At 43.8% G+C, this 27,357-nt stretch overlaps 1 protein-coding gene across 2 annotated transcripts in view; it reads right to left on the minus strand.

Annotated features, from left to right (window-relative positions):
- Positions 1-27,357, minus strand: part of DOK5 (docking protein 5) — a 111,823-nt gene that overhangs the window by 14,869 nt on the left and 69,597 nt on the right. Inside the window, exons 3-6 of one of the 2 annotated variants that reach the window (XM_014579313.4) lie at positions 18,470-18,584; positions 18,251-18,391; positions 13,318-13,507; positions 11,408-11,543 (exon numbers count right to left, since the gene is read on the minus strand). In XM_014579313.4, coding sequence (XP_014434799.3) covers positions 11,408-11,543; positions 13,318-13,507; positions 18,251-18,391; positions 18,470-18,584 — 582 coding nt within the window. The remainder of the gene's footprint in view (positions 1-11,407; positions 11,544-13,317; positions 13,508-18,250; positions 18,392-18,469; positions 18,585-27,357) is intronic. The other variant, XM_006134664.5, reaches the window with a different exon arrangement.

The following is a 27,357-nucleotide window of genomic DNA, read 5'->3' on the forward strand; positions in this document are numbered from 1 at the left end:
TTGTTCTCCACAGCACACCTCCAATAGCTTTGCAGCACACGGAACACAGTTTAAGAAACACTGGTTTAGATGTAGCCTAATATTTTTAATGGACCAACTTCTGTTGGCAAGAGAGTCGAGCTTTCAAGCGTAAACAGAACACGTCTCAGGTCAGGGATGTAGCTATTTAGAAGAAGTCATTCGCTTACACCCTCCTTCCTGTGAGGTGTGGATATTGTGCCTGGGATCTGAAGGAAAAGCTAGCGTCAGGTCAACTACTGATCTTTAAAACACCCACGTCTCAAGTTGCTAATACTGAATCACTCTAAACAATACACACTTCCACCTCCGTGATATTTATTAAAAACACAGTCGCTTCAATAAAGTATCAGCAGAAACTTCAGTGTTAGAATACATTTCAGCACCATGGAAACAAAAAGGGATCTATTCCAGGAAATCTAAGACTAGAACTCTGTGATTTTGATCATTCCCCACCTGCACAAAATCTTTTAGCTGCCTGAATTCTATTTAACACAGTCTCTGAGGCCTGCTCTATAGTAGACTAGACAGGTCAGTTTAAGGTGCCAGTTTAAGCCGTGGCAGCGTCCACGCGGCAGGAGGCCGACAGGAGCACACATACCCATCGGCTTCCTTTACTCCTTGAAGAACAAGGAGTACTGGACGCTGGTGGGGGCTGCCCTCGGTGTTCGATTTAAAGGTCTACATTAGACCCACTAAATTGAATGCTAGACGATCGACCTCCAGAGCATCGATCTTCTCACTATTGTAGACATGCCCTGAGGTAGGTTGGGGCAGGAATGCTGGAATAATTTTGATAGTGGGGGGGTACTAACAGCCATTCAAGCAAACTGTAAACTCTGTATATAATGGAAACCACTTCAAGCTGGTGGTGCTGCAGCACCCTCTCTCCACTCCCTCATCTCTAATTCCAGCCCCTATAGATGAGAATAGAGTTTAAGTGACATTTCAGCATTTGTGAGGTAAGTGGAGTTAATAACTAGACATCCTTAGAGTATGGGAAACAGACTTGAGAGGAAGAAGATTTGATGAGGAGAAATCAAGAAGCCAGAAGGAAAGCCTGCTGTGAGTTGTGACCAAACAGGAAGGGAAATGGGCCTGGAGAGATAAGAAGAAGCAATTCTATGGGCTGACTACAAAAACTGTGTTAAGAAAGCTCAGATTTCATGCAAACCCTTCCTTGACCATAATTAATTCACTGGTATCCTTGCAGCACGAGAAGGAGCTGGAATGACATGACGATTTGGCTGGTTTTATTGCACATAAGCCCTCAGTGTTGAGAAGTGGGTTGAAAGCAGTAGGAAACGAAACACTTAGTGTGCAGACACACAGTGGTTACAAGATGGCCAGGAGCAGAGAAGTGTGAATCCATGTTGCATCATCTTGATGAGCTAAAGGACATCACACTCAAAATTTATAATGTGAGGAGTATTGCTTAGATCAGGGGTCCTCAACTTTGGAAGTCCCGGGGACCACAAAGATACTCACAGTACATGCTGAGGGCCACAATGTAAGTGGGGTTGCATATACATGCAAATATATATGCAAATATATGCAAATAGCTTATTTCACGCTGACGGGCATGAATACAAAGATTAAGCCTTAAGTCGTGGTGCCGGACTCAAACGTGGCCAGTATGAGCCAGTCTGCACCTCTTAGACTCTGACCACAAGGCTAAGCAGCCTGGTGCTCCTGGCATCTCCTCCAAAGGGGCTAGAAATGCCAACACCCTGTCTGTTCCAGCCAGCCCATCCCACTTGCATCTTTCAATGTTCACTCACCTGGGTGATGCCTTGCCATTGTGGAATGTGTTCTCAGTGGAGACCATGTTCAAAGGATCCCATGCACGGGCTGCATGTTGAGCCCCACATAAACCCAAACCACACCACGGGCTGCCAACGAATGGGCCGCATGCTGCATGTTAAGTAGCCCTGAATTAGATATTCCCTTTCGTGTCATTGGTTAAAGATTATCAAGACCCATCCAGTCACATCTCATCCGAAAGATATTGCCCTTTTCCCTGGTGGGACACCATCTTCACAAAGAAGATACTGTGGCGCTTGTGAATGCTTGATAGTGAAACCTGCACTAGCACAAAAATACTGTATGCTAATGCATGCTTTTCCATCAAGACAAACATTTATGCTCAACCTTACTTCAGAGCACTTCTTGTGGTGAAATCTTCTGTTAAGGGCAATGAAAGGGACTGGAATTTTTCTGACCTTTGTAACAGACACCTGCATAACAGAGTGTGGAGACACTCTCAGAAAGACTGACATTTTGCTGGCTGCTTGGATGCATGACCTTGGTAATCACTAGTAGTGATTTCGCCGTATGCTGAGATTTACTGTCAACCTGGATGGTGTAATCTGTTGATAACGTTCTTCTGCTGCATATACCTCATAGGAAAAGCAATTCAGAGGCATTCAGGGGTCAGTGATGGCCCCATACCATTTCACCATTAGAGGCAAGACAAACGCTGTTTTGTAAAACAACACAGTATGATGGGATGTTGTTGTGTGGCGTTTCAGGCAACCATGGAATTCTGTGCCATGTTAGCAAATCTATTCTGCAGTAAGAGAATAGTAAAAACACAGTGGTGAAAAGCAAGTTACTATTTTAGTTCATATTTCAATACATTAATGAAACGGTATGTAATTCAGTTTCTGCCTGAACCTTCTCTGGACAACTGTTTCCACATCTTAAATCTTTCTCCTGAGCAAGGTGAGCCTCCCTGACTGCTTCTTCCGTAGGAATGCCCTTGTCCAATGCCTACAATACTTTGCCAATATTATCTGTATCCACTCTTATTTGTCCACTGGAAATGAAACAAATTATTTCTACTGGGGCTTGCAAGCATTTGAAAGTTTTCCATGGATACGGGGGGGGGGGGGGGGGGGGGGAGGGAGGAGGGAAGGGGAAGGAGAAGGCCAACTTATGACCTTTACTGTGACCCCGTGTGTCATTCTAGGGCTGCAAAAGATGTGTAAATCTGCCCAAACTCTGCGTTTGAGAATTCCCCTGGCATGGGAGCTGTATTAGAGACCTATACAGAGGACAGTTACTAAGATGGAACCTAATCCTGGGGATTGGTTCCCAGCAGTTTGAGGAAGTCACTTTTGCACCTCCTCTTGGCTCCTACATTAAACACAGCTCATCCAGAATTATTAAGAAAGGGATAGAAAATAAGACCCAGAATATCTTACTGCCCCTGTATAAAACTATGATACACCCACATCTTGAATACTATGTACAGATGTGGTCTCCTCACCTCAAAAAAGATATTTTGGCCTTGGAAAGGGTTCAGAAAAGGGCAACTAATATGATTAGGGGTTTGGAACGGGTCCCATGTGAGGAGAGGTTAAAGCGACTGGGACTTTTCAGTTTAGAAAAGAGGAGACTGAGGGGGGTATAGAATCATAGAATTATAGGACTGGAAGGGACCTCGAGAGGTCATCGAGTCCAGCCCCCCCGCCCTCAAGGCAGGACCAAGCCCGACTACACCGTCCCTGACAGATGTCTATCTTACCTGTTCTTAAATATCTCCAGAGAGGGAGATTCCACCACCTCCCCTGGCAATTTATTCCAATATTTGACCACCCTGACAGTTAGGAATTTTTTCCTAATGTCCAATCTAAACCTCCTTTGCTGTACTTTAAGCCCATTACCCCTTGTCCTGTCCTCAGAAACCAAGAGGAACAAATTTTCTCCTTCCTCCTTGTGACAGACACCCTTTTAGATATTTGAAAACCGCTATCATGTCCCCCCCTTAATCTTCTTTTTTCCAAACTAAACAAGCCCAGTTCATGAAGCCTGGCTTCATAGGTCATGTTCTCTAGACCTTTAATCATTCTTGTCGCTCTTCTCTGTACCTTTTCCAATTTCTCCACATCTTTCTTGAAATGCGGCGCCCAGAACTGGACACAGTACTCCAGCTGAGGCCTAACTAGTGCAGAGTAGAGCGGCAGAATGACTTCACGAGTTTTGCTTACAACACACCTGTTGATACAACCTAGAATCATATTTGCTTTTTTTGCAACAGCATCACACTGTTGACTCATATTCAACTTGTGGTCCACTATGACCCCTACATCCCTTTCCGCCATGCTCCTTCCTAGACAGTCGCTTCCCATCTTGTATGAATGGAACTGATTGTTCCTTCCTAAGTGGAGCACTTTGCATTTCTCTTTATTAAACTTCATCCTGTTTACCTCTGACCATTTCTCTAACTTGCTAAGGTCATGAGTGGTGTGGAGAGGGCCAATAAAGAAAAGTTATTTATTAGTTCCCTAAATAGAAGAACTAGAGGACACCAAATGAAATTAATGGGTAGCAGGTTTAAAACTAATAAAAGAAAGTTCTTCTTCACACAGCGTGTAGTCAACCTGTGGAACTCCTTGCCAGAGGAGGCTGTGAAGGCTAGGACTATAATAGAGTTTAAAGAGAAGCTAGATAATTTCAGGGAGGTTAAGTCCATAAAAGGCTATTAACCAGGGGATAAAATGGTGTCCTTGGCCTCTGTTTGTCAGAGGCTGGAGAGGGATGGCAGGAGACAAATCGCTTGATCATTGTCTTCGGTCCATCCTCTCTGGGGCACCTGGTGCTGGCCACTGTCGGTAGACAGGAAACTGGGCTAGATGGACCTTTGGTCTGACCCAGTACGGCCATTCTTATGTTTTTATGTTCTTATGTAAACGCGTGAGCCAGAAATATATTTTTTTTAAAGTCCAAAAAACCACAACTCACTACCACCACAGTCTGCATGTGTTTTCTCATTCTCTCTCTCCCCCTCAAAAGAAAAAAAACTAGGCAATTTACATAAAACATGAAACATTTGTTACTAGTGTGTGATTGGTTCACTTAGTACACATTTCGGAGATTTATCAAACAATCTAATTATAAAGTACCTGAACTTGCATCTGGTAAATCTTAGTCCTGGGATTATTATTTTGAGATTAGGGTTGTCAATCACAGTTAATACATGTGAGTAATGCAAAAAAAATTACAGAGATAAAAATAGTTGTCATTAATCACAGTTATAATCACACTGTTAAACAATAACAGAATACCAATTAAAATGTATTATACATATTTAGGATGTTTTTCTACATTTTCAAATATATTAGTCTTAATTGCAACACAGAATACAACGTGCACAGTGCTGACCTTGCGTTACTTTTATTATAAATATTTGCACTGGAAAACAGATAAAAGAAATATTTTTAATCTCATAATTAACTCTGATTATTTTTTAATCACCTGACAGCCCTACTTGAAATGGGGATTTTTTTTCTGCCAGGTGAAGTAGGTTCATGTAATCAACTCAAACTGCTTATTACAATCATTGCTTATTTGAGGCAGCTACCAAATCCACTGCAAAATAAATGCAAATACAGTATGTGACAGACCCAGATCAGTTGCCTGCAGTAGCCTGGTAGAAGGTAAGTATACTGGTCACTAATAAATATTTTTCTGTTTCCTGAGTGACCAGGGCAGAAGCTGCTCCAGAACAATCAGGAATATACTAGAAGCAATTAAGTCAGGTGGATATCATAAGGCACCTAGAGCAAATCAAGAACTTGCTGGAAGCAATTAAGTGACACAGGATGATTAGAACACCTGCAGCCTATTAAGAACCTGCTGGGACTAGTTTAAAAGGCTCCCCTTAAAGGCGGGTTGCTGGTGAGGAGGTGGGAATAAGGTGGTGCACTGTTGAAGACAGAGAGATCATGTCTGTTTGGAGAAGAAGCCCAAGGCAGGGCTGAGCAGGTGCTGCATGGTGGCCAAATGCCCCTTTGAGAGACTGAAGGCAAGACGGAGCAGTCGCTATGGCAGGCCTCACTTAAGACAATATTCTCATGGTTATTGCAGCGTCTTGCATTTTGCATAATGTGTGTGAATCCAAGGGGGAATTGTTTGCTCGGGCGTGGAGCACGGAGGCACAGCACTTGGCTAGAGAGTTTGAGCAGTTAAATACTAGAGCTGACTGAGGAGCCCAAAGGGTTGCTGTTAACACCAGGGAGGCTACACAGGGATACATGCAGCTCACAGAAACACAGCCGGCCTCCCAATTTTCCATGCCCTCAGCCCTGCACTCCACAAGCCACAGCCACTTACCCTGCATCTCAGCCCCCTACTGCATGGTCCCTGGAAAGCAGCTGCTCAGACTGACTACGTCCCTCAGCAGTTATTTATAAAAGAAATCATAATTATTTACTACTTTAGTAATCCCGAGTGCTAAGCAGTGGAGAACACTTACTGGCTGCCAGACACACTTAGTAACCCTGGAGGGAGCTCTGGTCCTCATCTACCTCAACCTTCTCATCTGCCATTTTATCCTCTGGCTTAGGCCCTCTGCCTACTGCCTCTGTGTCCTCCAAAGTATCCACATGGTTCTTAGTGTAGAGGTGGGGTCACTGCCGCGATAACGTCCAGCTCTTTATAGAAATGTCAGGTCTTCAGTGAAGCACTGGAGCATTGTTTTGCTTCATGGGCCTGATGACAAGCTTGTCTCAGGTCTTTAATCTTCGCTTTGCACTGCATGTCCTGTCACACCCCTTTTCACACAAGAATCGAAAAGTGTATCCGTACATGTCCCAGTTCCTATGGGTCACTTGCAGATGGGACTGGACAGACTCCTCTCCCCATACACAGATCAGATCTGACAGCTGCATGGTGGTCCAGATGGGAGAGCGTTTGGTATGATGACCAGGCACAGGCACCTGGAAAGATGCCATAAAACCACTGCACATTGAGCCAACCCACGGGGAGCGGGAAGAGGTCCAGGTGTTCAGGCTGCGTAGGCCACCATGACTTCTAAGGTCAGCCTTGTATGTTGCACCTCAAACATTACATCAACTGCCTCAAACACCACGTGGATGAAACCAGTCACTATCCTCTCCAATGAACTCACACAGAAAAGCCAGCAGGAAATACGATTTAAATTTTGCTAGACTTGCAAAGGGGAGGGGCAGGTAGCTGGTCACCTGGCTGCATGGCAGCAGAGTTTAGACTGCTGACCAGAGCATCTGATTGAGAATTATGGGGAACTTCCTGGATGCCAGAATCAGAGACAAAACACCTGGAGGTGACTAAATTGCATGTTTGTCGACAACGCAGGGTAGTGGGAGTCTCTTGTGGAACTGTACATTTGTCAGTGAAAATGCCCTTTTTTCCCCTGACGGAAGTCGCATTGCAGTTTGAACACTCACACAGCTCTGTCACCAAAAGGCACTTTTCCTCAACAAAGCTTGCAAGTATAGACAAAAGCCTCAATCTCTTCCAACACTAGTCCTTGTTTCCAAGGTGGTGTATGAGCCATGCCAGGCTATTTTTAATCTGTTTAGTTGAGAGGTGAGTGGCTCTGTTACATCAGTAAAATAGCTGCTAAGTCAGGATAAACAAATTAATTCTCACCATTTTATCCCCCCCTCCCCCCATGATGAAAGGATGACATTGCTGTTGAAGACCTGAAAATAACTTATTGTTTTAACCATCACAAAGTCATCAATACAGCTCTAAGAAATGCACCAGTGGAAGATACTGTACCTCACCTCAATACATTTGTGGAGGCAGAAAAGCAAAGTGTGTCCTTGACATGTCCTACCCAAACTTAGCCTAACTGAAGGTTGCATTGGAAATTGCTAAATTTTCAAGGCTTCCGAAGGAGCAGAGGTTTTACAGTTGCACTTGGCTTGGCATGCTGCATCCTGTGCTACGATAGCACAACAGTGAATCTCCTATTGACAGCATGACACTGAATATATAAGAAGTCAGCCAACACCATGTGGATCCAACAGAAGAATCTTGCCTTCAACTTCTTAATAAAAATGTCCTTGTATTCCTAACCTACAAGATGATCACACAATGCTGATTAAGCAAATGTGAATACAAGGCAGAAAATCTAGAAAAACTACTTCAGTAATACTATCTGTGAAGTGTAAATATTAGCTACAAATTAATATACTGGAAACAAGTGACTGTTCTATTACTGGACCTATTTAGGTGAAACAATATATAGTATTACATTTTGTTTTAGTAGACTCACCCTATCTCCCGCCCCCAAAGATTTGCAATCTATAGCAATGAACTATTTCTTAACTTGGGTGCTTGACTGAAGTTTAGCTCAATTATCCAAATCTGCAAAATTAGGCTTGACAATTTAAGAGAACAGTTATTCTTTTTCCTTTCAGGATTTCTAGTTTTTCCTCATTCTGGGTGAGATGGAATTACCATGAGATCAGCCTCTCTAGCTTTGTTTTTTTACAACTCTGATTCCAATTCCTGGCCCACATTCAGAAGAACAACAAACAAAGAAACAAACAAAAAAACTACCAGAGATTTTTTTTAAAGGAGGAAAGGAAGAGGGGGAATATTAATTCAATATATTAATTTTCCAAAAGTGGCCATCTTTAGAGGAAATTTCAGAGAATGGTTTTCATTTTATTTCAACCAATTACTCACCACCATAATATATCACTTAGACCAGTGGTTCTCAAACTGTGGATGGGGACCCCAAAGTGAGTCATGATGACTTCATTTTAATGGGGTTCCCAGGGCTGGCATTAAGCTTGCTGGGGCCTGGAACCTAAGCCTAAACTTCATCATGCAGTGTTGAAACCAAAGCCCGGAGCCCCATTGCCCGGGGGGTGAAGCCAAAGCCCAAGGACTAGGTTACAGGCACCCAATGTGAGATTGAAGTGCTTAGACTCTGGGTCCCATTACATGGCTGGAAGGTTAAGGCTTCATTCCACTCTTTTGCTGTCAGAAGGGGTTCACGATGCAATGAAGTTTGAGAACTTCCAGCTTGGACTAAGAGCTCAGAAGGGTTCTGAAAAGGATTAGCCGTTAATATGGATAATAATGCCATCCATGTTTACATTAGGAAGGATAAGTATGCTTTATAAATGTCTAAACCAGGGGTGGGCAATAAGTAGCCAGGCCCCTACTGAGACCCGCAGCGCCCGGGCTCCACGTGGTGCTTGACCCTAGCCAAGCCCTGCAGCTGCGCTCAGCTGGGGCCAAGCATCACATAGAGTTTGGCTGCGGTGGCGCTTAGCAGGAGCCAGGCATCCTGTGGGCTCCTCACAGTCCTCCCGCCGAGCAGAGAAGCGCTCTGCACTCAGCTGGTGGCTGGGAGGCAGCAGCAGGGCATGGTGGGGGGAGGCAGGCTGGGGTGAAGAGGGCAGTGGGGGTGGGTCTAGTGCTGGGAGGCTCTAAAAGGTGGGTGGGCTGACACTGAGGGGCACTGTGATATCCAGGATGGGGAGCTGGCACTGGGGGGGTCTGGGAGTGGGGCTAATAGTGAGGAGGTTAGGGGGCAGGGCTGGCACTGGAGACAAGGCTAATATTGGGGACTAGGGGCTGGCATGGGGGAACACGAGGGGATTGGGTGCAGTGGGGCTCTGGAATCAGGAGACTGGCACTGAGGCATCTGGGATGGGAGGCTGGCACTAGGGGACTTTGAAGGCAAGAGGCTGGCACTGGGGGGGGGGGGGTGCAGAGGTCTCTGGGGTCAGTAGCTGGCTCTGGGCGGTAGTGCAGGGGTAAGGGGCTCTAGAGTTTAGGGCTGGCTCTGGAGGCCGGGGCTTTTGATACCGTGAACCGGTATAATTTTATTTGCATGTTGGAATATTCATTATTTGCACAATGAATATGCAAATAAAGCATTACTAGTCCGCCAAAAGTTTGTGAATGGGTTTACTGATTCCCGGTATAAAAAAAGGTTGGTAACCACTGCTTTAGACAGCATGCTCTCTGAGACAGGACAGTAGACTAGATATGCCACTGGTCTGATCTAGTATGCCAGTTCTTGGGTCCCTATCGGGCTAATTTCTCTAGTTTTGTAAATCTCAAAAAACAGGTCAGAAGTCAGGATTAAAGCATTTTACAACCCCAGGAAGCAGAGATCTTTTGAAACTCTAGGCCAATATTTGTTTCTCCCTAACAAACCAGGCAGTTTGGTTTAAAACAACATATGACACTTTCTAAATTATTCTCGAAGTGTAAACATCAATTAATAAATGGAAAACCATGAGCCAGCCACAATATTTTGGAATTCAATTGATGACAAACACTTCCAAATAAACTACTCCAGTTGCTGATAAATAATGGGAAGCTAATAAGAATGGAAAACATGTGCCTACAGGATGCAGCCATCTTTTCTGTACAATTTACACCACTGATGGTTTACAAGTAAGGCAATCAAGGAATATAATGCAGAAACTTCTCTCCTTTCAGTTATTTAGAAAAGAAATCAGAATTATTTACTACTTTAGAAATCCCAAGTGCTAAATTTAGTCAGAACTGAACACAATAACACCTTAACTAGAAAAAGAAGTAAATCGCCATACCCTCAAGCTATGTAATATCTGTAAGCAAAAAATTAAGATGACGCTCAAGAACAGGGCTGAGGAAAATATGGTCTGCGCGCAGCTCCTGCCTGAAAAAGCCTCAGCCAGTTCCCTGTGTGCCCTGCCCCCACTCAGCACTCAGTAAAGCCGGCTGTGGGGCCATATGGGCATCTCTGAATGCTGAGAACTAGGGGAGAAGGCGAGAACCTTTTATGATGCCCCCATCCCCAGTAACTTCCACTGGCCAATTTTGGCCAATAGCAACTTCCTGTTTATAAGACAGGCCGTATGTGAAGTGCCCCTCCTCCCTCATCCTCTGGGGTCACAGAGTTTACAGCAGCAAACATGCCCCTTCAGCTGCTCTGAGTACATACACGTGGAAGGCAGGGACCCTGGCTAAGGAACCTGCTGGGCTGCTGGCTGGGAGCTGCCCAGGTAAGCATCTCCCAGCCAGCGCCTGCTTCTGGCACCTGAGCCTGTCCCTCCCCCAACCCTCTGTCCTCCTCCTGAATCCCTACCCCATGTACCCCATACACCTTCCCAAACCCTGCATCCCCTCCTACACCCTTCCCAGACCTTGCACCCCACTCTGCTGTCCCTGGTCACAACCCAAATCCCTCCACCCCCTCCTGCCCCAGATTACCACTCCCTCCCAGATCCTATGCTCCCTCCTCCTACACCTCTCCCCCCAGGCCAGAAGCCTCTCATGTGCCCATACTTCTCCCAGACCCTGTACCCCACTCCCCTGACCCAGATCACAATCTCCTCCTTCACCCAAATTCCCTCCCAAATCCCACACCCTAATCCCTTATCCCAAGCTCCTCTCTGCACCCATCCTCCATCCCAGACCCCTGCATCTCCTCCATTAATATAATGGAAGAGTACAGCCCTTGACCACTTACTAAATTCTTGAAGTCCTCCCCCCCCATAAAAAATTATTTCCCACCCTTGCTCAAGGTGGTGGTCTATGGACTGTGTTAGCATTAATGTTGAGTGGTGGCAACATTAATGATGACAAGCACAACTAACAATCATACCACTGAATTTTTCACACTCTGCAGTAAGCGCTCGTGTTGTTCTGCTATGGCCAAAGCAGCTGAGTGAACCTTCTGATAAATCGCTTCCCCATCTCTTGTCTGAAAGATGAATAGTCCTTCCCCAGTGTCACACATCCTGCCAAAGCAAGAACAGAAATGATCCAAATGTGAGATTTTCATTTCTTCAGGGTGATTTGTAAAGTATGTGTTTGGCAGTACTGCTGTAAAAAAAGTGTTATCAAAGCAAAAGGTAATAAAAATAACAAACGACTGTTTCCAATACAGCACATGGATTTAGATACAATTTTATACGCATATATACAAACCACTGGAATAGGATATAACAATTGCTCATCGTTATTAGAAACATACAAGCTAGATTCTATAACTCATATTTGTGGAGCAGTATTTACTTATGCACCTAATTGCCTCTCAATATAAATATTACAGAATCAGATCCTTTGTGTATTCCAATATCAAACTACCTATGCTTGAAAGGGTTTGATTCAGCTGTGAGACACAGCTTCTGTCTAGAATCTAAATTATTGAACTAAATTATTGTGTTTATCGGTTTAGATTTATTAAAGACGATATTAGAAATAGGAAAGTGTTGTTTAGAGGAAGCCACGCGTCTGCTTCCGACCACAATAGATACTAAGAGGAGAAATGTTACCTCCACATGCACTGGTGGGTTTGAACTTTAATTGAGGAGACCAATATGAAAATTTAATGAAAATGTAAGTAATTAGGCTTATATTATTTGAACCACTATAAGAGAGCACAAAATTTCCTCTGGGACTTGTGTGAAGTTACCAAACCATTTCTCTTCAGATTTTTGCTCTTTCAGGTCTGCAAATGAAATATCCACCATAGTATAAAACATAAGGTTCTAACAGGAACTAAAATGGCATTTTAACACTAACACCGACTTGCAACCGCATCGCAGATCCTGATTCCACTAAGTAGTTCTCCCTAATTGCACAGAATTTCAGAAAAGTTTTGGGAGCAGAGTTTGCTTCAACTTAAAATACTTGTACATGTAACTAGTAGATCCATTAGTAACTCATAATTACATCTTCATGTCTTATTGTTAAGGAAGAAGTTATCAGTACAATAGCAAATATATCCTCTTTATCAGGGCTCTCTTATGGGGAGATGGAATTTTATATTCTAATGTCTTTTCCATTTCTAATTTCTATGTTTTATTATGACACTTCTCTTTTAACCCTTTATTTTCCCCTAATTATATAAATTGCTATATCAGCATCACTTTCTAAATCATTCAACTATTTAGCTTGGTAAGAGAATCTGTAAGTTAAGCCTCAGAAGTGCTGGAGCTCATTAAAACTTAGGTAGAGTCCCTCCAAAACACAGAGTTTCAGCTGAATTCCTTCAAAATTCATTTGTCAAAAAAATTATACAGCCTTTCAACATTCGTTTTCATTTGCTGTAGGGAATTGCTTGACATTGAAAAGCACTGAAATTGAAGATTCACTTCTTTTGGGGATAGACTCACATACAACTCTTAATTCAACATAGTGCCCAAGGGTCAATCTTTATGTTGTACAAATTACTGGCAGAGTATGATATTCATCTCCATCTTTAAAATCTGTCCAGCCAATTCTCTGTGCTTTTGTACAACATTTATTAAAAATAACTACACAGTAAAAACTAGAATCAGTATGAAAAATGTGTTCTTTTTTAAGCTGCAACTTAAAACTATCCATATCAAAAGGATGAACTATGAACTGTTTTCTGCACAATGTGTGGAACACTCTCTGTAAGGTTTTTCGTGACCGTACACACTCGTTCACTTCAGTATGAGGTGGGGAAGCTCATAAGTACCACATACAATTAACCCCTCTGCCCTTATGAAAACAGCTTATAGCATAATAGCAAACCAAACTCACCTCCCTGCTTCAAACGTAAACCAAGTCGGGTCTCGTCCATACCGTCGGAGGGCACTTAATGGCCAAGAGATGAGTTTTACTCTGGGATTTTGGATATCCCAAAGACAGATATGCTCAAATGTTATCTGCAAGGTGCATTCCCCATGCACATCTAAATTGGGGGATGGCATCAAATATACATTGAATCTTTCTGTAAGAAAAACAAAAGGTTGATCTAAAGTCTCTAAGTTATATGTTGAAGACATTATAGGGTTTTACATTTTTTCTTGTATTCAGAATTACCAAGATATATGGCCACTTTTAGCAATTACTCCAAGGATAAAAACTCGCTTCCCTCAATTGATTGCATCTGTTTATAAAATGTATAGGCAGTTTACTGCCTGTAACAAGTGTAGTTATTCAGGACAACGATACAGTAAACTCAGGATTGACTGATGTGGCGTCCTGACAGGTCTCCTGCTCCGTCAGTGATGATAAACGTTTGGCTGCATGCATTTTCGTATGTTCCCTCAGCAGACTGTGCCAGCTCTGCAGAAGTAGCAATAAGCGACTCATGGGCAGGATACCATTCACTAGAATGGCCTGCAGCTCCCATTGGCCAAGAATAGCGATCCACAGCTAAGGGGAGCCAAAGTGCAGGCAAAAAAAAGTATCTGGTGGCCTGCCACTGGCTAACCCTGGTCAACCATGTCCAGCCCGCAGACTTCTTGTTGCCCATTCCTGGCCTATATAGTGAAGCCATTTAAACACCATAAGAACAGTACATTGCAGTGGCCTCTTAAAAGTCAATGAAATGTTATCAGCATGACCACCTTATAAAGCAAATGAGGATTCAAGCTCTTTGGGGCAAGTGTGTATTTTACTGCATATTATGTAGGAAGGGCCTAATAGCATCATAGATTCCAAGGCCAAAGGGGATCACTATGAACTTCTAGTCTGCACTCCTGCATAACAGTCTGAAAAATGTCCCCAAAATAATTCCTAGGGGAGATCTTTTTGAAAAAAAAAAAAGTCCCATCTGGATTTAAAAATCAGTAGTGATGGAGAATCCACCATGAAACTTGTTACATTGTGCCAGTGGTTAATTTCTCTCATTATTAAGAAAAAAACCACACCCCACACTTTTCTTTTTCAGTCTGAATTTGTCTAGCTTTGACCTCCAAACACCAAAGGAGAAAGTTCAAGCTGTCAAGATTCAACATGTGGGGTTGAAAGGGTAAGAAACCATAGAGAAGCCACATAGTGGAATTTAACAGCTCTCTGAATGTCACACAACTACACTCTCCAGCGACCTGGGAGGTGAGGTCTGGTATAGCCTGGAGCAGTGTTCCCTGTAAGCTGATCACTTGGGCAGTTACTCAGGAGAGATTCAAATGTTACCTAGCTGATTAGCAGAGCACCCACAGCTGGTAGCATGCATTTCTATTGGGGGTGTACATTCATACATGCCTCGGTCACATAACATTTATTCTGAGAATGGATGGAAAAAAAATAGAGGGAATATTGGCCTGGGAAGTGTCTGGGATATGGCTGATGGATCCAGACCTACACAAGTTCACTGACAACAAGTTCACTGCTTAAATTTGACACTTTATGTATGGGTCTCAACAAAGATGCTAATTATCTCACCCATTACAAAGATAGCTTCCCCAATTATCACCCCAATGTAATTACCTCACAGACACTATCTTCCCTCCTCACCCCCCACTCTGTTCTAAAATTTGATTTGTCAGTTATATGTGTTCACTTTTTTTGATTGTATCACTTTGGTATATATGGTCGTGCCAATTTTCTTCCACAAATTGATCTGAGGAAGTGGGTCTGACCCACGAAAGCTCATCACCTAATAAACCATCTTGTTAGTCTTTAAAGTGCTACATAGTTCTGTCTTTTGTTTTAGCTAGACCAGACTAACACGGCTGCATCTCTATCACTGACAACACTAGCTACCTATGGCTTTCAGGGGGAGCTGTGAAACTCTCCAATGCACTAGCCCTAGTTAAAAACAACAAATGGTCTGGTAGCACTTTATAGACTAACAGAACAGGTAGATGGCATCACGAGCTTTTGCGGGCATCACCCACTTCTTCAGATGACTCCAGTCATCTGAAGAAGTGGGCTGTGCCCATGAAAGCTCGTGATACCATCTACCTGTTTTGTTAGTCTATAAAGTGCTACTAGACCATTTGTTGTTTTTTTCTGTAACAGACTAACTCGGCTATCCCCTGTAGCCCCAGTTAGGATTGCAAAGAAGATTCAGCATTCTCTACCCAAATAGGCTTTTTATTAGGAGAGATCAAAGCCTATTTATTCAGACCTTACATTCAGAATATGTATGTTATTGTGAAGAACTATAGTAATGAACTTCTCTTCTAATAATTATGGTTGTATTATAAAAAGTCACAAGAATAGTTGAAATGCAATACAAGTCTGCATTTAATAAGTCTCTAATGTATGTTCATCATTGCTTAAAAGTCTATATAAATGCAATTTGGAAAGAGGATTCCTTCAGTCTACTTCTCATAGACATGGAATTATCCAAAGCTCCTCAGTTGCTTGTCAAACTGGTCTCTTCTCATTCACCACCTTTTTTATTCATTTGACTTGGTGCATATATTTTGGACTGAATGAAAATGAGTAACAATCAGAATCAATAGAGGAAAGTTGCAAGTAAATCTGGATATCAATATGTTTAATTAACATGTTAAAGAATACAATCAATATATAAACATTAATAAATATTCAATTTCAAGCAAGGATAGTATTTTAGAGGTTTAGAATCTGATTCTCCACCCTGTTACATATGTGCTGTGATTATATAATTCTGTTTAAGCCAGTTGAATTGCACTTAGACAATCGAATGAAACAGATTTAGATTTTTAACTCTGAAATCTGATTTTTTTTAAAAGACGGGAAAAAATCCTGCTAAAAGGAATTCCAGATTTTCTTCAGGTGAAAGGACAATCTAAGCCAGTGGTCACCAACCAGTAGATTGGGATCTACCAGTAGATCTTGGAGCCTCTGGCATGTGATCCTGACTGGTTTGGACGGGAAGCTATCAAGCTGGCACGTCAGCTGCCCCTTCCCCCACTGTCATGCTGCTCCTGTCCACTGCCTTGGAGCTGCACCCCCCCCCCCCCGGGAGCCTCTTGCTTGTTGTGCAGGGTGTGGGAGGGAGAAGAGGGGGGCGCTGATGTCAGGGTGTCTCTTCTCCCCCCACTCCTGTACCCTATCTCCACACAGAGAGAAGGGGATGGAGGGAGCTTGGCAATGCTAATCTCTGTCACTCTCACAAACACACACAGTCCTTCGCTCTCATCTCCCAACCCAACACATGTTGTTGTTACTTCTTTTACTGCTTGCAGAGTGGGTTATTTTGGGGTTTTGACTGGTCTGTGCATTTCATCATTTTCATTTCTCTTTCACGTTTAAATTTAATTATTTGACTAGCGAGTTCTAAAATGCTGAACCTGTCATAGCTGGAGTCATTATCCTGATGATAATTGCTGCTCCTGGAAGTGGTTGGCATGTTCCTGTAGCCCCTGAGAAAGGCAGAGCAGGGGTTCTCCACATGCCGTCCTTGCTTGCAGACACCACTCCTGCAGCTCCCATTGATCAGTAACGGGGAACCATGGCCAATAGAAGTTGTGAGGTCAGTGCCGGTAGATGAGGGGCAGCACATTGAGCCATTGCTGTACATGCCACCTGCTTTCAGGAGCGGTGCAGGGCCCGGGCAGGAGTAAGCCTGCCTTAACCCCACTGCTCCACCGCCTGGAAGCCATCTCAAATGGTGCCCAGTCAAAGCCTGCTTCCTGAACCCATCCCAACCTTGAACCTCCTCCTGCCTCAGACATGAGTCCCCTGCACCCAAACTCCTTCCTAGAGTTTGCCCCCTGAACCCCACTCCTAGACTCCAATCCACTGCCCTGGGCTAAGCCCGGAGCCCCTCTCACACGCCGAACCCCTTGACACAAGAGCCTGCCCCCCAACCCCTTACCCCAGCCTGATGAAAGTGACAGAAGATGGGGGAGTAAAGCAGATGGAGTGAGCAGTGTGAGGCCTTGGAGAAGGGGTGGAGCAGGTGCAGGGCCTCAAAGAACAGGCGGGAAGGAAACAGGACAGGAATATTTGGGTTTGAGGTAGATCTTACATTGCACTTAAATCCAAAAAGTGATCTTGTGGTTAAAAAGATTGGAGACCACTGGTCTAAGCTTTTAAAAATTAACTCTTTTAGGTTCATCCGACTATGAGTAAGTTTGGCCAGTATACAGATATGAGTGGAAATAAGCTAATAATTAGGGCTGCTTGAAAGGAGGAGAAATTCCAGCCTATGCTCCTCAAGGAGGAGTGTATTTTCAAAGTGTTTGGGTATATGCATGTGCCCGCACAAAAGGAATTCACAACTATATTTTCCATGCAGTTAGTGAAATTGTGTGCAGTAATTAAATCATGGAAATCCCCTGTGAGCATACAATTAACTGATTTCCATTTGCACATAAAATCCTTGAGCTCAGATTATGTATGCAATTATTATTTATTATTTTTGTTGCAGGAGTTATCATTTCCATTTCTGCCTAGGAGCCACAGTCATGGACTGGGACCTTATCTGGGTTGGGACTTTCTTAATGCAGAACCAAAATGCATTCTCTGCCCCCAAAAGAGTTTACAAAGCACCTAATTTGCCTGAAAATCTAACCAGAATGTTTCTAAAATCTAGATCAGTGTCAGAGTAGCAGAACAGATTAATGCTAATAAAAATCAGGAACAGTGTGGAGGGTGGGGGACTTGGGAGGGCACCAGGTTGTAAAAGCTTGAGTATGTTTCTGGTTTCTATGTGCATGGCCCAAACATTTCAGTAATTGAACCACGCACTCAGGGTAGGAATTATATTCTAAAATGCTGTAAACACTAAGTTCAATATTTGTATACATACCATTTTGCTCCCTTTCTACCCCACTTGCCAACAAGTCAGGCTCTCCAAGGCTTATGTCATTAATTCGCGTTCCTAGGCATTCCATCTGCAGCACTTTGCACCACTCATCTGCCTCGAGTTCTGTATAAATGCCCAGAAAATCTGTGTGTAGGTACAATAGATTTATAATTCACAATTAACATTCCAGTGTTTTTTAATATACCGTGCCAGCTTACCCACCTGATTCACATGCAAAGGTTTTGGAGGTGTCATCATTAAAATAAATGCCTACAGCATGTTTCTTCGTGCTTTTGGGCAGTCGTGAGATATTCTTTACATTATTGAGTTCTGTGACCTGAAAAAGAGCAATTTGGAGTTCTCATTAGGAGCCTTGAATAATGACTACTGAACAGAGGAGAGAAGAGAAAAGCATTAAGCCAAGCTGAAAAGAACAAAGAGAATGAGCCCAGGAGCACACTTAAGAAGCAGCCATCTTGACCTGAATCAGGCTTTCAGATGAACTTGAAGATTCTAAATGATGGAGCCATATTCTGTCTCATATTCTGTGTGCAAGCTCCAGTGAAACCCACTAAAAACAGATTTATATCACAGGAACGGTGGAATTCTCTCTCCAGGAAGCATCATTCACACCAACGCAGGAAGCACTCCTATGAAGTACATGGGAAAGAGCAAACAAGTGCAGCAGAAGTAGCAACAGGACCAAGAGAAAAGGTTTCATTTGAGCCATTCATTTAGAGCTGTGCTTCTCAAAGTGTTCTGCGGGCCCACGTTGGGAAAACCGCTAACGGGCCCACGCCACTTAGTTTACTTAAAAGATCCCTTACCATGGAGCCTTGTAGCTCCCGTTGGCTCCAGTCGCCATTTCCAGACAACGGGAGCCGCGGGAAGCAGTGTGGCCTGGATCGTTACGCTTGCTTTAGCTTTCCCCATTGTTCACAACCATAGCAAAGAGGAAGTGCAAGATTTGTGTAAGATTAGTGGTCACGCAGAGGTTGTATTTAGCTCCTGCCTCCCCTGGTAGTCATGGCAGGTCCATTGATATGGGGTTGAGGGAAAGGGGATAACTGCACTGAACATGGAGATCCAAAAGGACACAGGGCTCCTAGCTGCTGCCACATGTGAGCCTGAGCCCTTTAAATCGCTGCTGGAGCTCCAGGGGACATGCTCTGGACAGCACCAAGTGAGGCTGTCATCCCCACTGGGCATACCTCCGTATGAATGACATTGCTCTACTTCAGGGTAGTCAAAAGATGGATCGCAGGCCAAATATGGACTGCCAGATGCTTAAAAAATGGACCTTGAAATCTTTTTATGCACTTACTATTTTCATTGGCATCTGAAGTTTGACCAAGAAATTTGGCCCTTGACAAAGCTAACTGACTATCCTTGCATGACTTTGTAGAATGTCCTTCACAAGCTCCAGTTACTGAACACTTAACCAGACTGATGTTAAAAAGAGTGTTGTGTTGGTCTGCAGAATTTAAATTGATCAGGTGAAGCAACCTAATTTACTCCATATGGCATTCTTGCAACAATTTAGCCTTCATGTTGTGGTTGGTAGAAGACCACCCCATAGAGGAAGACCACTGCCAAAAGCGGGCATAGGCATTCGTTCAAGGATTTCTGTTAGACTTGACATATCCAGAACAAAGTTTTCTTGAAAGTTGTCTTTTTCTAGATATTTGGTACACTTTCATAAAGGCCAGATTCTGCTGTCTGTACTCACTCTAAGCACTACCTTACTGTGTAGGAAGTACCATTGATTTGTAATGTACTATTTCATGAGGATTGCCTAATGGCTCATGACGACGACGACTAGGGAAATAAAATCCTGATGAATCAGTCAACCGGTTAAACATTAGATTAACCTGATGTTTAACAGATTAACTGAATAAGTGGAATCCTGGGCGAGGGACTGCTCCAGCTGGGTTGGGGTGACCCCCATCCTGCAGGTTTCCTGCTCCCAGGCCCCATGCTAGTGCTAGCTGCCGCTTACTGGCTCCTGGCCCCCATGTTGGGACTGGGGTCGGCTGCCAGATCCTGGCCTCAGCTGCCACCTGGAGCAGCCCTACGCCCGCCGCAGGCTGTGGGTGGGGGATTGCTCACGAGGAACCGGTTAATGGTTAGCCCGTAAGCATCACCAATAAGGCTGATGCTTACTGGATAACCAGTTACCTATTCACATCCCTAATGATATTTCACAGAGGCTTCCCTAATGCATATTAACAAGACTATCAATATAAGCATGGTGACCTGAAGTTCTAGAGAACAAGGAGCTCTCTGTTCTGATTTGTTGCTGAATAAGGGAAAGAATGGCCCCAGAGCTGCATCATCTGCATAAGCTTTTTACCTAGAACTCAGGAGGCAGGTCAGAAGGAGCTTTCGGTCCCCATTTATTGGTGAATATAAGAAGCACAAGCCCGCTGCCAGGAGGGGCAAAGGGGGCAACTGCCCTAGGGCCTGACAATTCAAAAGGGCCTGGGGTGCTTCTGGCCACTACTACTACTGCATGAGCAGTGGCTGGAGCCCCAGATGCTTTACTTCAAATAGCTTCATTTGCATAACCATTCTACCAGTAATTCCTCTAGTGATATTATTGGAGTAGTTCAGCTGGCCAAGGGCCACTAAGGATGTGAAGTAGGTAACTGGCTAATCGTGTAGTTGATACAATTTGCTCTTATTACATTTAAAATGCAGAGGTAGAGTGGACTGGGACCTGGCCTGAACCTCCCCTGCCCTCCAACCCCCACACTGCAGAGATGGTGCTGGGGGGAAGTGGCTTTTAAGCACAACACCGACTTCTTGCTTCTCCCCTTCCCTCCCCCCGCTGCCTCGGATACAGAGGAAGAAAGGCAGGGAAGCAAGTAGTCGACGCAGCTAGTCGTTTACATCCCTAGTGGCAACATGGCAAAATTTATTGTGAAGTGGAACTGAACTGAAAGAGAACTGGGGAATCCTATCTGGTGTCAAGGAGTGGATCCATAATGGCAAACACTCTGCTCAGGGGACTTATATGCAAGTGGTTTCCCTCTACTGGGACTCCTGTGCCATTGAGAGAACTTTCTGCTGAAGCCACAAAAGAACAAACACCAGAGCTACCATGCAAGAATCTAAAGCAAACAGATTGGATGCAAGATTTCAGCCTTCATCATCTTAAATAGGGATTAGCACACACTTACAATAAACCATGTGCTTAAGTGCTATTGTAGATTTGTAGTCCCTCTTCCACAGGCCTTCCCAGGCCAGCAAGGAGCAACCTTGTCAGGTGACTAAGCTTTGAAAAGCTTCCAATAGAATTATTTTGATACAAATATTAAAGATTTTTTTTTGAGAGACCAGTCTACAGATTTAAACACGGGTTTTCAGTTGTTCAGCATAGCATGTCTAAGGAGTTTGGGAGGAATATACAACAGAAGATGGGGGAGGAGGGGAAGTACTGACATTATCAATTCATCTCAAAGGTCATGCCGCTATGAAGCATGACGGTGGTAATCCAAAAGGCAGAGCAATATGTTTCAATAGCAATTCTGTATGCTTCAATTCATGCTTGAAATTCCAAAGTTCATCCATTTGAACAGTAATTTTTTTTCATTCGATTCCTTTTTCCTTTCACATTAGCTCTTTATGAGCATACCATGTCACAAAGCAGAGAAGATTTTCTGTACTATTCACTCACTTTCATCACTGTTAACTTCATGGTGCCCAATACTGCATGTGATTGTAAAATCAGTTACGGCTTCTGTTTCTAAATATCCTGCTTATACACTGGGGCTATGTCTAGACTACATCCCTTTTTCGGAAAAGGGATGTAAATTAGACGTATCGCAATTGCTAATGAAGCGGGGATTTAAATCTCCCACGCTTCATTAGCATAAAAATGGCTGCTGCTTTTTTTCGGCACGGAGCTTTGTCGGAGAAAAGCGCCAGTCTAGATGCTGATCTTGTGGAAAATAAAGCCTTTTCCAAAGATCCCTTATCCCTTATTTCAAAAGGGACAAGAGATCTTTCGGAAAAGGCTTTATTTTTCTAAAGATCAGCGTCTAGACTGGCGTTTTTCTCCGACAAAGCTCCGTGCCGAAAAAAAGCAGCAGCCATTTTTATGCTAATGAAGCGCGGGAGATTTAAATCCCTGCTTCATTAGCAATTGCGATACGTCTAATTTACATCCCTTTTCCGAAAAAGGGATGTAGTCTAGATGTAGCCTGGGTGAAATTCATTGATTTTCTATTGCTATCCATGGATATTCTATTTCTATTCTCCAATTGGGTCAGGATTTCACCCCTTGGCCTTAATTTTTTTAAAAGTATTGACTGTCTGCAGCTAGTGAAATTATAGCTATTTAGCTTCTTTGAAAATCAGGTCTGTGTGTCTAAAATTTGGCATCTAAATACCAAGGAACTCAAAATTAAGTCCAAATTTCCAAAAAATACATGCACTCCCAAATTGTCTTGCATGCAGTAAAGTCGGCAGGGGCTACTCTGTCATTAATGATGTCTACTCTTCTTGTCTTGGTGGAGTACCAGTGTTGATGGGAGCACGTTCAGAGATCAATTTCTTTGTCTACAGCAGACACAATAAATTGATGGCTGATGGATCAATCGCTGCAGCATTGATCCACTACGTAGTGTGGACAAGGTCTTACTTGCATCTGCCTTTGCAGCCACAAACACCTGCTAACAATCTAGCATCTGTTTCAAATTTTAGAGGGCCACGTATACCGCACCTTTCTTAAAAAGGCAAATTATCAGTCATTAGATTCTACATTTGCTTGTGCAAAACTTCATGCACATAAGGCTGTTAGGGACTGAAATCTGACAAAAATTACATTATATTTCATAAAGCTTCCAGTTCTGGCTTGTAGAAGGCTTAAGGCTAAAACCACCTATTGAATTTTGAGACTGGATTTACTAGTAACATATCACCAACTCTATCATTCTCAGAACTAGTCCCTTGGTTCATGTGTTCACTCAAGCTATGCTTCAGATCCATAACCACTGGCTACCAGTTTTATATTACTTGTCGTTTCACAGTAAGGAATGGCACATATATTTTACACCACAATATGCCTGATAAATCTTAATGTATGATATTCCAATAAAGACACCAAAAGTGCCCTGCCAATCTTTAAGTCTCAGACCAGACTCTTATTATGAATAAAATGAAAGTATTCATTAAAATAAATGCTTAACAGCCAGTGATTAGCAGAGCGATCATACTTTAAATGTTTAATTTGCTACCAATATAGTTTTGCATTAGCGAGCTTGGAAAACAATTACAAATTACACAATTCAATTTTCCAAATGGATTATTTTGTAACTAGACAGAAAGAGTGTTTAAATTACTTCTGCTGTTTCAAGGGAAGATTAATATGACTGGATTAAAACTCAGATCCCCTTGAGGAATCGGTATATTCCTGTCGGCATTATGCAATTAGATGGTATAATACTGGAATATTAAGACTGTTTCTGGTATGTTGCAAAGTCAAAAGAGATTTAGAGAAACAAGAATTAGATATTCTCCCCTCTTTTTGTTTGCATATGGTAATCTGTAGATGATGATTTATTTATGTTTACCAAATGAACATAAGACGGTTACCTAAAAGGCAATTTTCTGACCAGCGTTTGTAGCCTGTATCCTAATTATTTTTCCTCCCTTGTGGGACTGAATGAAATAAGCAGCCAATTTGTTTGTGTACACAAATTTGCAGTCCACTTCTTAAGCTTCAAATGACTTTCTTACATAAGTCACCAAACTATAGCCTGGCCCCAAAGAAATCACATCTATAGAGCCACTTAACCTTTATACAGTACATGGTAAAAAAATAATAAAAGATTCCAAAGTTAAACTGATGTTATTTGTAGAACAATACTTTACTAAGGTACTTATTTCAAAAGGATTTTTGTTCTTTTATCTTAATGAGGCATTGATTTTTCTCTATTAAATACGGGACTGTTCCCTGGAATCTGGATCAGTAATGAAACTATTGAACCCTCCCCCTTGCATTCATAGAAGGGACAGCTAAAATCTGGTAATTAGCAAATAAATTATGCTGTACAAGTGAACATCCACAGAAATTATTATGCTTTGTTCATCACCATAAGATTTGAGCACCTGTTTTATAGAGGAGGCTAATGCCACACATACATACAAGGTCCATATACCATTAACCTTTAGAACTAACCCAAAGATTAACCTGTTTTTTTCTGACCTGTAATGCTTCTCTGCTATAGATATTTTAAACCATATGTAGGGCTAGCAAGCTTTCAGTCCTGATCTTAAAATCTGTGCATATACCCCTACTCTGCAAATGAAAACCCAACATCTGCTTAATTTGAACAGAGGGGTAAAAGTAATTTTAAGTTTCTTATAGCTACTGTTGTGTTGCAGTACGGGGGCCCGAAGGGCAGAGGGATAAGGGGATGAGATACAACAGAACCTGTAACAAAATGTAAGTGCGTGGGGCTCAGGATATGGGGTGGGGCTGGAGGGGGGGGCTGGAGTCAGATTAGGGGTGTGAGGAGGGGCTCAGGGCAGGGTGCTGGAGTGTGGGGTGAAGGAGTCAAGGTTGCAGAATGTGGGGGTTCAAGGGCTGTAAAATCCCACATAATGTTTAACCAGTTAACCGAATAAAAGGTGAGTGGGCAGTGGGCTGTCCCAACCCAGCTGCTCTCCTTTCCCTTCCCCTATCAGGGAGCCAGGGGACAATGCACAGCATGCTGCATTCCTCCCCTGCCCCTCCTCTGGGCAGTTGGGAGAGAGGATTGCAGCAGGCTGTGCACTTTCCCATAGCTCCCTGATAGTCAGGGGAAGAGGAAGAAAAGCATGAGTGACCTGGTGTGTGCTGTTGCAGTTCCCCTCCTGAAATGGCTCCCAGTGCACGGGGTTCAGGGCTGGGGCAGTCCCAGCCTGGTGGGGATGCACACCTCCAGCCAGCCCCCTTAACCTGCCTGGCTGCCTGCTGCTTAGCACAGCAGTCTGCAGAAAGACCAGGAGCCTGGCTGGGGTGCACTGCCACTCCCACTGCAGCAAGCCGGCCAGCTCCTTGCCAGAGTGGGGCAGTGGGGTGCACCAGCTTACTTTCATTTCTGTTTACACATTGAAAAATGGGCATGCAAAATACAAGGACCACAGATTGCTGGGGGAAAGCTATTCTGGAAGATCCTCCAATTTTTCAGACAACTTTTAGCCCTGACCTAGACACTGCACCATCCCTGAAATCCTGACTAGGATGGTTTACACATTATGCATTACAATGATGGGGCCCTGCCACCCTGTGCAATTCTCAGCCCCAAGACAGACAGAAGCTCCCACACCATTTTATGGTGAGAATTTGGCACCTAAGAAAGGGATTCTCAGAAGCCAGCAAGATGAGTAACCACCTGGATTAAAATTCCAAGTACGAGGGTGCATCTTGGGCCCAGACCCACAAAGCATCTGTGGGCAAGTACAAAGCCATCTGGACCCCCAGGGTATGTATTTGAGTGTCTAGCCCATGCCATCCCTGTTTACACTGCTATTTTTACTGGGCTTGCTCAAGCAGAGCTAGTGAGTCTGTCTGCCGGAGCTGAAAAGCAGGTTTCTAGCTATGTCCTTCTACGTAGAAATGTCCTTATTGACTGGCCAGAAGGAAGCATCTATCTCCGCCTGAGATTTTTGTCCATGAACCTTCTAGTGTGGGGTGAGTAAGCCAGGTCAACTCTTTCGCATGAAAAAAAATCATGGGGATGAGACACAACCCTACTTTAGGTTGAATCTCTATCATCCAGACTTCCAGTCTGTCAACACCTATGGTCTGTCATACCACAGTTGCTCCCAGCTGGAGCCCTACCTGGGAAAACCAGTACCACACTCAGCAATTCCTCCCCTGCCCTCACAGGGCTTCTGGAGTGCTGCAAATAGCACATTGATGACACTCAAGGTCAGGGAGGAAAGGGAACGGGGGAGGGGAGGAGAAATACTCCCCACAGAGCTCGTGGCCGGGGGCTCTTCATCCACCTGACTCTTCCCCCAAGCACCTCCCCCCAGTCCCTGCTCAGTCAATGTCAGCCCCTCTGCTGCCACCAAAGTGGAGTCCTGCACCCAGCAGCAGTGGAGGAGCTGGCATCATACTTCCCCTAGCCTGATAGATTCTCTGGTTCAGGACCAATCAGGTCCCAAGGTTGCCGACCAGGGAGGTACAACCTAAGGATGTTAAATTGCATTTAATCAGTTAATCGAGTAGTCGATGCAATTTCCATCTACTATTATATTAGTCGATAAGGGGGGGAAACTGCGGAGCCATATCAGGGTTAGCTCCCGACCCTGGGAGCTAAACCCGCTGTGGCTCTGCCTTTCAAATGTAGTAAGAGCTGGGCAGATCTTACTACATTTAAAAGGCAGAGGTGAAGCAGGGGACTGGGCGCAAGCCAGGACTCAGTTGTCCCGGCTTGGACCTGGTCCCAGACACTGCGCCTCTGCTTTTTAAATAAAGAGCTGTTAGGCTCACTCCCAATCCCCCGTTGCATCTCTGCCTCCCCTGCAGAGACAGTGCTGGGGGGAACCGCCTTTTAAGATGGTTCCCCGCAGCACTGGCTCCTGCTCCCCCATTAGAGAAGTGACTAGCCGAGTAGGGACTCGACTAGTCACTTAGGGTATGTCTACACTACCCCTCTAGTTCGAACTAGTGGGGTAATGTAGGCATACCGCAATTGCAAATGAAGCCCGGGATTTCAATTTCCCGGGCTTCATTTGCATAAGCCGGGCGCCGCCATTTTTAAATCCCAGCTGGTTCGAACCCCGTGCCGCGCGACTACACGCGGCACGAACTAGGTAGTTCGAACTAGGCTTCCTAGTTCAAACTACCTAGTTCGTGCCGCGTGTAGCCGCGCGGCACGGGGTTCAAACCAACCGGGATTTAAAAATGGTGGCGCCCAGTTTATGCAAATGAAGCCCGGGAAATTCAAATCCCGGGCTTCATTTGCAATTGCGGTATGCCTACATTACCCTTCTATTTCGAAATAGGAGGGTAGTGTAGACATACCCCCACATCCCTAGTACAACCAGTCGTCAATAGCCCAGGGTATTAAGAACTCACCCAGGATGTGAAAGACCTACTTCAAATCCCTCCT

This window comes from Pelodiscus sinensis, chromosome 17, assembly GCF_052426305.1.
Source record: "Pelodiscus sinensis isolate ZL-2025 chromosome 17, ASM5242630v1, whole genome shotgun sequence".
NCBI classification, from domain to species: Eukaryota; Metazoa; Chordata; order Testudines; family Trionychidae; genus Pelodiscus; species Pelodiscus sinensis.